General features: G+C 41.6%; 1 protein-coding gene across 2 annotated transcripts in view; it reads left to right on the top strand.

The window, feature by feature from the left end:
- Window positions 1–7,163, top strand: part of MCCC2 (methylcrotonyl-CoA carboxylase subunit 2) — a 67,227-nt gene extending 60,064 nt beyond the window's left edge. For both annotated transcript variants that reach the window (XM_080803639.1, XM_080803638.1), the window contains 2 exons: window positions 2,244–2,329; window positions 5,057–7,163. In XM_080803639.1, the coding sequence (XP_080659765.1) occupies window positions 2,244–2,329; window positions 5,057–5,174 (204 nt within the window). In that variant the 3' untranslated portion in view covers window positions 5,175–7,163. The remainder of the gene's footprint in view (window positions 1–2,243; window positions 2,330–5,056) is intronic.
- The last annotated feature ends 6,775 nt before the right edge of the window (window positions 7,164–13,938 follow it).

Here is a 13,938-nt window from a genome sequence, read left to right as displayed (position 1 = left end):
GGGAGAGAGAGAATCTCGGCAGCTTCTCTGCCGAGTGTGGAGTCTGACTCAGGGCTCAATTCCATGACCCTGGGATGATGACTTGAGCCCAGATCAGGAGTTGGAGGCTTAATTGACGGAGCCACCCAGATGCCCCTTCGCTAATTTTATTACTGAGAACTTATGAACGACTATTTTGTGTAAGCACCAAGCCTTCAGATGACTAGTGCATGTTCTTGAAATTGTTCAGGTGCGCTGTTGTATCATAACAGGGCATAACATGGAGGAGGCCTTGCCTTGAAGGCTCACTTTCTTGCCATGGGGTCATCTGGTCAGCTGTCTAGTTGGTGGGACGGGGATAAGAGAAGCGTGGAGGGCGGGCCCTACCTCCCTGAATGCTTCCCATGCGTGCCCCATGTTCTAAATTGTCTTTTCCAAGCAGCAGGAACTCAGCACACCTAAAACTGAGGTTTCATATTCACTTCAGTACCTATTTGTAATAAAGCTAAATGAAAGGTTTATTTGTGTGTGTATGTTAGGGGTGGCAGGGGTATGAAATTCTACCAGATACATATATTTTTAAAGATTTTATGTATTTATTTAGAGAGGGAGAGAGTGTGTATCAGGAGGGTGGGGAGGGCGAGGGAGAGAATCCTCAAGCTGACTCCACGATGAGTAGGAAGCCCCCGTGGAGCTCAGTCTCACAATCCTGAGACCATGACCCCAGTCAAAATCAAGAGTCAGACGTTTAGGGGCACCTGGGTGGCTCAGTGGGTTAAGCCTCTGCCTTCGGCTTAGGTCATGATCTCAGGGTCCTGGGATCGAGCCCCGCATTGGGCTCTTGGTTTGGCGGGGAGCCTGCTTCCCCCTCTCTCTCTCTGCCTGCCTCCTCTCTGCTTACTTGTGATTTCTCTCTCTGTCAAATAAATAAATAAAATCTAAAAAAAAAAAAACCACCAAAACTATTAAAAAAAAAAAAGTCAGACGTTTAAACAGCTCAGCCACGCAGGCTCAGAGGAGAGACACCTGCCCCTCTACCTGATATTTTGAAGACTTACCCCTTAACTCAGTGGTCTCTTACTAGATAGTTGTTCTTTGGTTAATGTGACATACAGATCCATGGATTTGTCTGTTTTTATATATGAAAGGAAAGTACAGGATTTTAGTGGTTCTTGCTCCAAATTCTTTTTTTTTTTTTTAAGATTTTATCGATTTATTTGACAGAGATCACAGGTAGGCAGAGAAGCAGGTGGGGCAGGGTGGTGGTAGGGGGGAAGCAGCCTCCCCGCTGAGCAGAGAGCCTGATGCGGGTTTTGATCCCAGGACCCTGAGATCATGACCTGAGCCGAAGGCAGAGGCTTAACCCACCGAGCCACCCAGGCGCCTCCTCCCTCCAAATTCTTGACATAAAATAATATTAAACTTGAAAGTACATAAAAGAAGGTTGAATTTATTTGAAATAAGTCATTTGTTTTTGGATTGAAATACCTTTTTTTTTTCAAAGATTTTATTTATTTATTTGACAGAGACACAGCGAGAGAGAGAACACAAGCAGGGGGAGTGGGAAAGGGAGAAGCAGGGAGCCCGATGTGGGGCTCGATCCCAGGACCCTGGGATCATGACCTGAGTCGAAGGCAGATGCTTAATGACTGAGCTACCCAGGCGCCCCTGAAATACTTTTTAAGTTGAAAATACTTTTCAGGCTTTCAAAATTAGTTTGTATAAAGATTTTTACACCTGAATTATCACTTGTTTCTGGCAATACTGGTGGGCGAGCCACCAAGTTTTTAATTAGGGTAAGACATCTCTCAGCTATTTGAGTTTATTCAAGTTGTGGTTCTTGTTTTACCCCTTTAAGGTTTAAAATTTTTTGAATTTGGCTCTTTTGAATGAAAATTCCCTACTTGTCCACCTTCAGCAGAAGCTGCTAAATATGAGGTTACCCTTTCATTACACTGTATAGTTCACATCCGTTGTTGGACCCTGCTAGATTACACGATGATACCCTTGGTTTTGAACCTTATACTGAACAGTTTCAGGATGTCTCTGATAAGGGAGGTGTAATGGCGCACCGGCGTGGCACTCCCATCTCAAGTGAGATCATGTGTGTGAAAGCATCTCTTGTAATTGCTCTTATATCACCATGAAGATGTTGGTTGTAACATCATTACTCATGAAATGCTTGCCCCTTTATTTGTGAGTTCTCTTGAGTGGATCTCTTGTTTTACTGCAGTGGACTTACTCATGGTCCTTTTTTCTTTCAGTTCTCCAGTGCTGATGAAGCAGCCTTAAAAGAGCCCATCATTAAGAGGTTTGAAGAAGAGGGAGACCCTTACTATTCCAGTGCAAGGTGGGAACCAGGGAATGACCACCTCCCTCATGCGCTCAATCTGGGCTGTGTGGGCGGCAGCCTTACAGAGATCTGGGCTGTTGGGTTGGTCCAGCTTTCATGGGAACCACAGCAGAACGTTCAGACACACTGAATTTTGTATTGTTATCTCTATAATGGGAATGTCTGCTGAAATATCACCCCTTACTTCCAGGCTGGGCTTTGCACCCACCACCATTGGTCTTGATTCCGCAACCCTCCCCTCTTTCTTCCTTATCCCGATTATAGGGGAAGTGTCTGGGCCTACAGGGGCTGAAAAGTTGAAGAGTTAAGGGTTACCTGGCTGTGTCGTTCTCAGGAATTTGTTCTTTTACCATTTTTGCTTCAACATGTGGATTCCTGTCATTCCACTCTCTTTGACTATTTGCTGTTTACCCCGTTTTGAACATGAGATTGGCTGGACACTCGTTGGCATTGCTGACAAGTGTGCGTGTGCATTCCGAAGGAGATTACTCACAGCCAGGGTCTCTGTGTCAACACCAAGTAATCACCTCACACGCCGTTGCAGCTCTTGGTTCTGTTTGTTTCTTACCCCGCCTAATGAGGTAATAAATGATCATGGCCTGCCCAGGCTGGAGACGGGCTGGTGTGTGTGCCTTCAGACCTCTGTTTTCAGCAACTTTAATGTTCTTCATTTGGAAGAATAATCTAAGCTTCCTATCCTCCTCTTATCCCTTGGGCAGATGGAATAAAGCAAATAACTATTTGTGTCTTTTAAAATTAGGTTACGCTGTGATTTATGTCATTTACTGGTGAAGGCAAACTGGAGAGGAAGGAGAGAAGAAAATAACAAATTAGAATCCATTCAGTCATCCAAACACAACTTCTGGGACAGGCGCTGCTCCTAGCACTGGGGGTATAAGGGCGGAACATACCTATTTTCAAGACCATAATTATTTCAGAATAAAAAGAACACTACTTGGCATCTTTAAAAAGCCCCTTTCTCTTCTCATTAATACATATTTTCGCCAGCAAGTTTGCAGGTATATTTTGTTGTTGTGGGTCATTGATTCATTGAGTTAAGACCAAAGTATTTTATAGTCTTGGAGACAGAAACATTGTCTTGTTTACCATCACTTAAACAGACTTCTGTAGTAGCCAGTAAAAGCAAAGAGGAAATAGAAAACCCTAAAAAAAATGTTTAAGAGAAAATAATAAATTGTAAGCTCATCTCCAGTTTTTTAAAGCTTCTCTGTAAGATTGTGAGTGAAATTCACAAGGACAGTTGAAATATTAAACTTTGAAAAATAGTGAGCCATTAATAAGTTTTTCAGCCCTGGCTAAGTCATCTTTTGAAAAAGACCGAACCCCTTATTATTTTCATGCTTACATCAGCGTTATTATTTAAATGGACTGTATTCAGGGCAGGAGAACATATGGCCCAGATAGATTTATCTTCGGAAATAAATATTGTAAGACACAAAGGTTTTTCTGTTAATCTGCGGATACGTAACTCTTCTGTTGAAACACTTGGTGGCAGGGGGACAGCAATTTTCTTTCCAAGATGAAAGGATTTTCAAGCCAGGTTTAGTAAATCTCAGCTTAACAAGAAGCTTCTGTGGTCCGTTTCATCTCTGCCATGGTTGGACCTGTCTTTTCAGAGAACCCTTTTTTTTATCACTGCTCTGACCTTCTGTGTTTCTCTTAATCCTTCCTCTTACAGGTGCAGCATGCCCATTTTCTTCTGCTCACTTCTTTTTGCTGTCCAGACTTTTTCAGGTGTTTGATTAGTGCTTCTTACCTGAAGCGGTCTTATTCATGGCCATCATGAAGGAGGCCCTGGCATCACTGTGCTCCCTGGACTCTTCTGCCGTTGGCTGCAGAAGGGAGTGTAATCAATTGACCTGGTTATGCATGACAAGGGTGGCCTTCCCTTATTGGCTGTTGATACTTCAGGGTCCCTATTATGAATGTTTTATGAGCAAAGATTTGATTCATGGTCTGTCGATATAAGTATGGTTTAATAATTGATGCTCTTGTCCAGATACTGCAGGCAGTTTGTTTAAAGAAAGCCGAACTGCCACCTACTAATGACCTTTAAAAAATAGTATTTCTCATTCATTTTTCTTTATAAAATTGAGGTTGTCGGTGAAAAGCAAACACATTCCTACTTCAGAGTTTCTTTTGTAAGCAGCTTAAAGCAATTACTTACTTTCCTATTGTAGCAAAAAATAAAGGACTTATATTGAAGGTATTTTATTAGCCAAATGTGGTGAAGTCTCTTCAGTAATTGTCATTATTTCTTAAAAGCATGGGAGTTTGGGGGAATACACCTTTTCCGGTAGAGACTTTGGTTTGAGATTACCTGGGTTCCTGGGCCTTTCCGTATTAATAACAGGAACACATCAACTTGTGCAGTTGGTTTGGCAGAAGAGGAACAGGAGACATTTTCCTGGAATATGTAAAATATTTTAAAATCAAGGAGTATTCTGAGGTTTCTTGAAACAGTTCCCAAAGCCATAGCTCACTCTAACGTTCTGTGAGGGCCTGGGATGAAAGTCCTATCATTTTTCTCTCTCCTTTCCCCTCCTTTGAAGGCGGTTTCAGTTGTGAGAAAGTAGTACATGGGAGCTCAGCAGTAGATTCCTCTAGGACCTGAAGAAAAACCTTAGTGTTTCTGGATGTAAATTGTGTAAATGGTTGTTTGGTGATGGATTCCTAATGAGTTATGTTTTGTTCTTTTACCAGGCTGTGGGATGATGGGATTATTGACCCGGCAGACACCAGACTGGTCCTGGGTCTCAGTCTTAGTGCGGCGCTCAACGCACCAATCCAGAAGACTGACTTTGGCATCCTGAGGATGTAACTAGAATCCAAAGCATCTTCCATGGGACGTGCACCAAAAATGGATGTCCTAGTAGCCTTAAAATTTTAGACTTTCCCAACATGTGGCTGTTACAGTGGAATTGTTTCCTGAACACAGTGCATTTTACTTTTCTACCTTAAAAAAAAGTGAGGATATTTGTTTGATGTATTTTAATTCTTTGTCCATTTTCTTAGAGAAATTTTTCTGCGGCCCAGATTTACAATCCATAAAATGAAGAGAATAACTTAGTTAGCCTTTTTAACCCACATGTAGTGTGAAAAGTTCCCTAACCTATAAATTCCAGGGATGATTGAGGTTGTTCACAGAAAGTTGTTTTTCCACCGAAATGATTGCTTTGGTGATTATGCATGATGCTATTTTAACACACACAGCTTTTAAAAGCATCTATTACTTTGCCTCTCAGCCACCATCCTGCTCCTTCCCCTAACAGTCAGACTTGCTGCTGTCTGCTCGGGGGCGGGGGGGGGGCTCCCTTTCCTCCCCATCTCTCTTCATCCCTCTCCTCACTGACTTCCACTGCCAACAGCCCTCTCCAAGGTTGGCCTCCATGTTGCTGAAGCCAGTGGGTTCTTTCCCGATGTTACTGGACTGAATTCTCACGAAGAGCAGTTGAACACTTGTTCCTAGCAGTGCTATCCTTAGCTTCCAGACTGTAACTCTAGGTTTTCTAGCAAACTCTTTGGCCCATTTTGTTCTGTCTCCTTTGCCAGGCCCTTTTCCTCCACACGTTTCTCTCCCACCCCCTTCTCCATTTGTCCTGATTTTTCATTAGTAAAACATAAATAGATTCTGATTCTGAAAGATACAAAAATAACACAAACGTATCTCCTCATTCTTTTTAAAAAATTGTGGTAAAATATATATATAACATAAAATGTACCATTTTAACCATTTTTAGCTGCACAGTTCTGTGGCATGAAATCCAGTCACACGGCTATGCAACCGGGCCACTGTCCAGCTCCAGAACTTTTCATCCTTCCAAACTGAAACTCTGTTATGAAACTCCCCATTTCCTCTCCTCAGCCCTTGGCCCTCTCTTCATTCTTAAATGTAGGTGTTCCTCATGGTTTGGTTTATTCTCATCAGGTCATTTCAGCCCTTATGGCTTCGGTTGCTGTCTGAATGTGGATGATTCCTGCATCGACACTGTTCTCCCTGAGCTCCAGACCTGTATATCTTATCAGGTCTACTGGATGTCTGCACCGATGGTCTTATAGGAACCTCAGATTCAATCATCAAGGTCCATTGATTTTGCCTCCTATCTCTTGAATTCCCCCTTATTTTTGTCTTTCACTACCATGGGCTTTAGAAGTGGTCTCCTGCATCCACTCTTAGCTAGTACTGCCTCTCTCGTACTGTGAGATGAAGATGACCATTCTAAGTGTGCATCTGGTATGTTCCTCCCTTGCTTAAATGTCTCACTGGTTTCCTATAGAAGTACCAGACCCCTCATGCTCTGTAGGACCACGATCATCACATCCCTTCTTCTGTCTCAGCTATGACTCTTCCTCATGCTCGAATGCTCCAGCTCTTCTAGATTTCTTATTCCTTGAACCTATAGAGTCCTTCCCACCTTGGGGTCCACCACCCAGAGTTCCCTCTGCCGGTACCATTCTACCTTACCTTAAACACTTACCTTTTTGTCTGTTTGACTCCCCTGGGCTGGATTAGATACTATGTCCTCTTGTAAAGCACCAGCCACTTTCTCTGTGTAACATATATATGAGAAACATAAATATTTCTTTAATATTGGCCTCCTGCTAGAGTGGAAGCTCTCTGAGAGCAAGGATGTCCCGTTTAGCCTGCATCTCTAGTCCCTAGCACTTGTAGGTGCTTACATGTTTGTTGAATGGATGAGAAAAGCCAGATTTTAATTGATGTCTTCAGACCACATTACAATGAAGTGATTGATTGTATCATCTAATACAACTATCCAGTGCTTTCCTAATAAAATTAATATTTCAAACATTGTGTGTGATGTTCAATATAGGCAGCATTTGTGTGTCAGAAATCAGTTTAATTTTTTGACATGTGTACAGGTAAATGCTCACAGTTCAGAGATAGGCCGCATTTTCAGGATGTTGGACGAGGTCATTGAGAGGACGTCCCCTCCCTTTTCCTTGGAAAGTCCCTCCCCCCGCTCCGCCCACTGTTCCTGTAGCGGGAGCCATTTCAAGAACATAGCCTTCGGAGAGTAAGGAGTTGCTGAGACCATCTGAACACAGTTAAGGCCTCTTGATAAACAAGATTCTGGCCCACAGGTGTGGAGATGATCTCATGTGGTGGTGGTCGCAGACCACGCTCGCAGAATGGCATTGCCTTGGTTACTAGCGTGGAGGGGCCTGCTTCTCTCTCCTGTTCCTCCCTTGGCCTCCCTGTTCTGGAGCATTTTCGAACCAAAAAAGGGACATGGTAAGCATTTTAAAATAGTAAATAATATTAAAGTTTCCGTTAAAATTTACATCCATGTCAGAAAACAATTTTTTTTTTAATCAAGAGTAGGTAATAGTTCTTTGCTACTAATCATCAACAAATCAAAGATGGGTGGATTTTTTTTAGGAGTGTTTTTACCTCTCTAAAAACTGTTTTCTCTAAAAAGAGCACCAGCACCACCAGCACCACACTTAAAATAGTTAAATTATGTTACATAGTTTATCTTAAAAAAAAAGTCATTGTTTTACCAAAATGGGAAGCATTTTCGTCTGCCCCCTCCCAGCTTTACTGACACATAACTGACCTATCACAGGTAAGTTGAAGGGGTACAATGTGATTTAATACACGCCTATTGTGAAATGGTTATAGTGCGGTTACCTAACACATTCACCTCACAGAAATTTTTGTTTGGTAGGGAGAACGTTTTTGTTTTTCTCCATTTCAGTTCTTATAAATGAGAATTGCAGTCAGGATAATAGGAGTAACTTCAAATTTTAAGACTCATGCAGCTAATTAATCTAAATTAGCTACTCTAGGTACTTACAGAATAAAAGATAAAATTACATGTATTTTTCAGTTTTCAAGGAAAAAGAATTCAATATATATATATTTTTTATACTACCAGTAGATGTTATTGAATGTGCAAGTAAAAGTTATAATTTGCCAGGTGTGCTTGCTTATGTGTAAGGCATAACTATAGAGGCTCGTATGACATTTACAGGGGTAGGTAAATGGCAGGTTTTTCCATGACTTCCTAAGATTTTTGGGGGGAGAGGTCACATAGTCCTTGTTTGTTCTGAAATGTGTTTGTTGGTGTTTTGGGAGGATGATTGCTTATTATTCTAGCCAAAGCCATTTCTTACAAATCTTAATTACTGGTTCTGAAATTCAGTATTTAGAAGGAGAATGAACTAGATAATCATGGTCTCTGGTTATTTATAACATTTCTTTGCAAATGTGAGAAGTTACAATCAGTATCTAATAATGACATGTTTTTATTGGTTTAACAAAAAGTCGTACCACTGAACACTTAAAAAAATATTTTTAAAAAACTTAATGTGTCTGAAATTCTCTTGTATGTAGAATCAGAATGCTAGGGGTAAAGTTGCTCTTGGAGCTAAATGTAATTTATACTTTTGACCTTTCTAGGCAAACGTACATTCCAGGTGAGGTCTGTAGTCAAACTAATTGATGATCCATTCTGAGATACTTGGGAGGGAACATGGCCTGCTATGAATTGTACTGGGGAAACAGGTGTGAGCAGATTGGGACCTGTGGTTGCTCTCTCTAGTTCATTATCCCGAAGTACCGAAGGATGTCAGGTTTCAATATCTCCTTAAAAGCCACTCTTCCAGATACCTGCTTTGTAACTTTTTTATGGCTTAAAACAATACAAGTCTATTCTGTTCTAGTTATGGAGGTCAGAAGTCTAGAATCAAAAGGTTGGCCAGGCTGTGTTCACTCTAAAGGCTTTGAAGGGTAAATCGATTTCCTTGTCTTTTTTAGCTTCTATAGGTCGCCTGCCTGTTTTGTAACTCTGATTACAGATTTCAGTGTTCTGTCAAACACATGGTATGTGTTAGCATTCTGAGAGCCCTTTAATCCATTCAGGAGGAGAGTTCACCACGGGGTAGGGGCAATTTTAGTTTTCTGTAGCACCCAGCATTTCAGTGTGTCTGGCTGCTTTTCCTTTCGCAAAGGTGACCCAAATCACAGGTTTGTGCTACTTGTTAGGTTAAGAGAGAAGTGTTGGGGTGCCTGGGTGGCTCAATTGGTTAAGATTCCGACTCTTGATTTAATCTCCAGTCATGATCTCAGGGCCTTCAGATTGAGTCCTGCATGGAGTCTGCTTAAGAGTCTCTCTCTCTCAATGAATCAATCAAAAACAAATTAATAATAAGCAATAAATAAACAATAAAATAAACAATAAATAAATAAAATCTTTAAAAAATTGTCTGAGGGAGAACAAAGTCTTAGAAGGTTGTGATATAACAGAACTGACTGAAAACATGACCAGAACTACTTGTTAGAAGTGGGGAATTAAAAAAAATTAATGTGTAATTCAGCAAGTGTTAATTGAAAAGGTTAAATGAAAAGGTAGAGTTTTGGAATGCTAGGGCTACTTTCAAGAGGTTTCTGTAGGAAATGAATTATACATTTTTCAATAGCAGTATTGTACTCCTATGTTGTAAGGTAATGAAAATGTTTTATAATTTATAATGTAAAATCATTTTTTTAAAAGATTTTATTTATTTATTTGACAGACAGAGATCACAAGTAGGCAGAGAAGCAGGCAGAGAAAGAGGAGGAAGCAGGCTCCGTGCTGAGCAGAGGGCACGATGGGGGGCTCGATCCCAGGACTCTGGGATCATGACCCAAGCCGAAGGCAGAGGCTTTAACCCACTGAGCCACCTGGGCGCCCCAATAATGTAAAATCATTTTTTAAAGAAAACTTAGAAACAGTGAAGAAAGTGAAAATTCTCCATAATTTCACCACCCAGAGATAGCCGCTATTACTAATTTCATGTATAGACTGTGCTATTCTTTTTTTCCTATCTGTGGAAATTTTTTTCACACACACAAAGTTACTCTGTTACCTCCATTTATAGTTAATGTCCTGTAAACGTATTAGCATGTTTCCATGTCAGGTGCTGCTTCATCTACAACAATTGTGATGTTGCACAATGCTACAATGCTACGTTGTATGGACATCCTATTTGATTTAACCACTCCCCTACTGTTGGATACTTAGGTTGTTTCTGGCTTCTCACTATTATAGATAATGCTGCAGTAAATACTTGCAGTGATATATATATATATATATATATACACACACACACACACACATATATATATATCATATATCATATCTTAATTCTGACAATTCTTAATTCTTAATTCTTACAATTCTTAATTCTTAATTCTTACAATTAATATATATAATATATAAATATATATACAATTAATATATATATATATCTGTGATTATTGGTATAAATCCCTAGAAGTGAGATTGTTGGATCAAAGTATATGGAGAGTTTTAAGACCCATATTGCTAAATTCTGTTCTATAAACATATATTTAAGATATAATTATTGCTGCATGTAATAATGACTCTGGTGCTTTCAAATGCTGCGGTGACTTCCAGTAGAGGTTAATTGTTTAGAAAACTAGTGATTTTGTTAATTTTTAAAAGTTGTGTGTAGGTAGCTGTGTCACATTAGTAACAAACTGTGAAGACTCAAAATGCGTGGGTGGCATCGTGGTTGTGGAAGGACTGGGAAAAGGTGGGGAGAAGGCTAGTTAATCCGTAGTTCTGTTACCAAAAAGCTATGTGAACTTGAGGAAGATGGGCGGGGACCAAATTCAGCCTCTCTGACCTTGCAGTTGTTTCCTTCTCTCTGTCCAGTTAGTCAAGTTTTCTTTCCATCTCCGCTTTCTTCCTGCTTCTTGTGGGGCAAGTGGCCTGAGAGGGGTGAGGATTGGAAGCAGGGAAAAGTCTTTGAAGGTGGGGATCTAATAGAGAACTTAGAGAGAAAATGAGACCAGACCAACTTGTTAGAAGTAAGTTGGATAAAGGGGTGCCTGGGTGGCTCCGTTGGTTAAGCCTCTGCCTTCGGCTCAGGTCATGATCCCAGGGTCCTGGGATCGAGCCCCGCATCGGGCTCTCTGCTCAGCAGGGAGCCTGCTTCCCCCTCTTTCTCTCTGCCTGCCTCTCTGCCTACTTGTGATCTCTGTCTGTCAAATGAATCAATAAAATCTTTAAAAAAAAAAAAGAAGTAAGTTGGATAAAAAAATACAATATGCTGAGAATGATGATGATGATTAAAGATTTTACTTATTGAGAGAGAGTGAGCAAGAGAGCTGGGGGAGGAGCAGAGGGAAAGGGGGAAGTAGATTCTCCACTGAGCAGGGAGACCCACGAGGGACTCCATCCCTCGATCCTGGGATCATGACCCGAGCCAGAGGTCGTCACTTTACCAACTGAGCCACCCAGTCACCCCTGTCATCATCATCAAATCATTATCATTGTCGTCATTATCATTATTACTATTCTGCACACAAGTATGCACCAGCTGACTTGGTGAGACTGAGGTGGAGACCACTTGCCAGGAGGATGTTCTTGAACTTTGTCAGCTTTTTTTTTTTTTTTTTTTTAAAGTGACCAGACATTTACTGAAGGCCTACAGTGTGTCTGGCTTTTGGATAGAACACAGAGTAAACAGGGCAGTTAATACTTACACAAACAAGTACAGCATGGCCCTCTCCTTGTGTACCCCGGGTCAGTGACTTAGTGAGCATTTTCGCCTGCTCAGTCCCATTCATCGTCTTTCAGTACATGCCCCCTCATACTCCTTGGGAAACTACCCCCTCCTGTTCCCTGCAGTCTTGGCGAGTGTCGAGCAAAGAGCTCAGGTTCCTAGCGGAGAGCTGGGCCCTTCATTGGGGCTTGGCCGGGCTCACTTGAGTCGTTTGATTCTCGAGCGGAGGGAGAAGCGTGGAAGACAGCCGGCCCTGTGTTGTTCTGTGGAGTGTTAGAGGCCGCTCGTTCATTCTCGCTCTACGGCCCTGACACCTCCCTGGTTACTAAGACTCTAGGTGTGAGGTGTCCTGGCATCTTGTATTCTTCTAGCAGTCCTTTTAAAATAAACTTGCCAGAGTCAGGCTCCAGGGCTTGTAGCCCCAAATACTAACTGGTGGCATGTCCTGAAGACCAAGGTTAAAATAAGTTCCTCTGCATTTTCAACTATGATGAAAGCTTTACTGCCAGCGTTCTTAAATAAGATTTTTTAAAAAAAGATTTTATTTATTATTTTGACAGACAGAGATCAGAAACAGACAGAGAGGCAGGCAGAGAGAGAGGGAGGAAGCAGGCTCCCTGCTGAGCAGAGGGCCCGATGCAGGGCTCGATCCCAGGACCCTGAGATCATGACCTGAGCCGAAGGCAGAGGCTTAGCCCACTGAGCCACCCAGGCACCCCACTGCCAGCGTTCTTAAAGAGGACTTTTCAGCATTGAAACCAATGGGACATTGCAAAACATTGTCCATAATCTCTTTTGAAATGTTAACAAATTGCATGTATTCTGTGGATGTTTGCAAGGACTTGTGGGGCTCCTTTTTAAATTTAGGACATATTGGCATCTTTACTTTGCCTTGATATTGATGTGGCTGGTCTTCTGATCTTCTCTATCCACCATGAGGGATATAGGAAAGAGAACCAGAGGATCAAGTTCCTAGACCAGAGCACTCTAAGTAAAGGAACAATGCAGTTTTGGAACTGAGTCGTAATTTAAATCCATACTAGAACAGATTTAGTATTCCTAGTAAGAGAACTGGAATTGCTTACTGGACATCAAGATCAATTTGTTATCGAGGGATTTGGGTTCTCATTCAGATGGTGGTCCTAACTACTTGTCCCATATTGGGCTGGTCTTTCCTGGTCTCAATATAGGGTGGGACTTGTTTAGTTTTCTACCCTGGTTTCACATTAGAATCTGCTGAAGAGGTTTAAAAAATGATTGAATCAGAATCATTGGGGAGTGTGGGATATTTTTTTAAAAGCTCCCCATCACTGCTCTAGAACAATGGTTCTTATAATTCAGCTGCTATCAGAATCTCCTGGAAGACTTCTTAAAACACAGATTGCCAGAAAAATAGATAAATAAAACATTGATTGCTGGGGCTCTACCTCGGAGTCTGATCCTACTGGTCTGGAGTGGGCCCCAGAATCTGCATTTCTCACATGTTTCCAGCTGATGCTGACAGTTCAGGGGTCATTCTTTGAGAACCACCGATGGCTCTAGTGGTCTTGAAATTTCTTCCTAGCTCTAAAATGTTAGAGTTCTAAGATCAATTTCTGCTTTGGTGATGGTATCACTCTTGTATATTTTTGGTTAGGTCATTATATGTTTGTCTTTCTCCCTCATTTTCAGGGTGGGATGAATTTGTCTTGGCTTCTTAGTCACTGGTTCACAGCCAAGGCTGAAAGTTAGAATCACCTGAGGAAATTTGCTTTCAAAAAAATCCTGTTGTGGGGCACCTGGGTGGCTCAGTGGGTTAAAGCCTCTGCCTTCGGCTTGGGTCATGATCCCAGAGTCCTGGGATCGAGCCCCCCATCGTGCCCTCTGCTCAGCAGGGAGCCTGCTTCCCCCTCTCTCTCTGCCTGCCTCTCTGCCTGCTTGTTATCTCTGTCTCTCTGTCAAATAAACAAATAAAATCTTTAAAAAAAATCCTGTTGCCCACGCGGGACTCCCCATAACTAAATCAGACTCTTGGGTTAGGAGGCAGGTCTCAGTAAATTTCAAAGTTC

The sequence above is a fragment of the Martes martes genome (assembly GCF_963455335.1).
Source record: "Martes martes genome assembly, chromosome: 5".
Lineage (NCBI taxonomy): Eukaryota > Metazoa > Chordata > Mammalia > Carnivora > Mustelidae > Martes > Martes martes.
The sequence above is the reverse complement of the archived record's forward strand: the minus strand, read 5'-3'. Positions and strand labels throughout refer to the sequence as shown.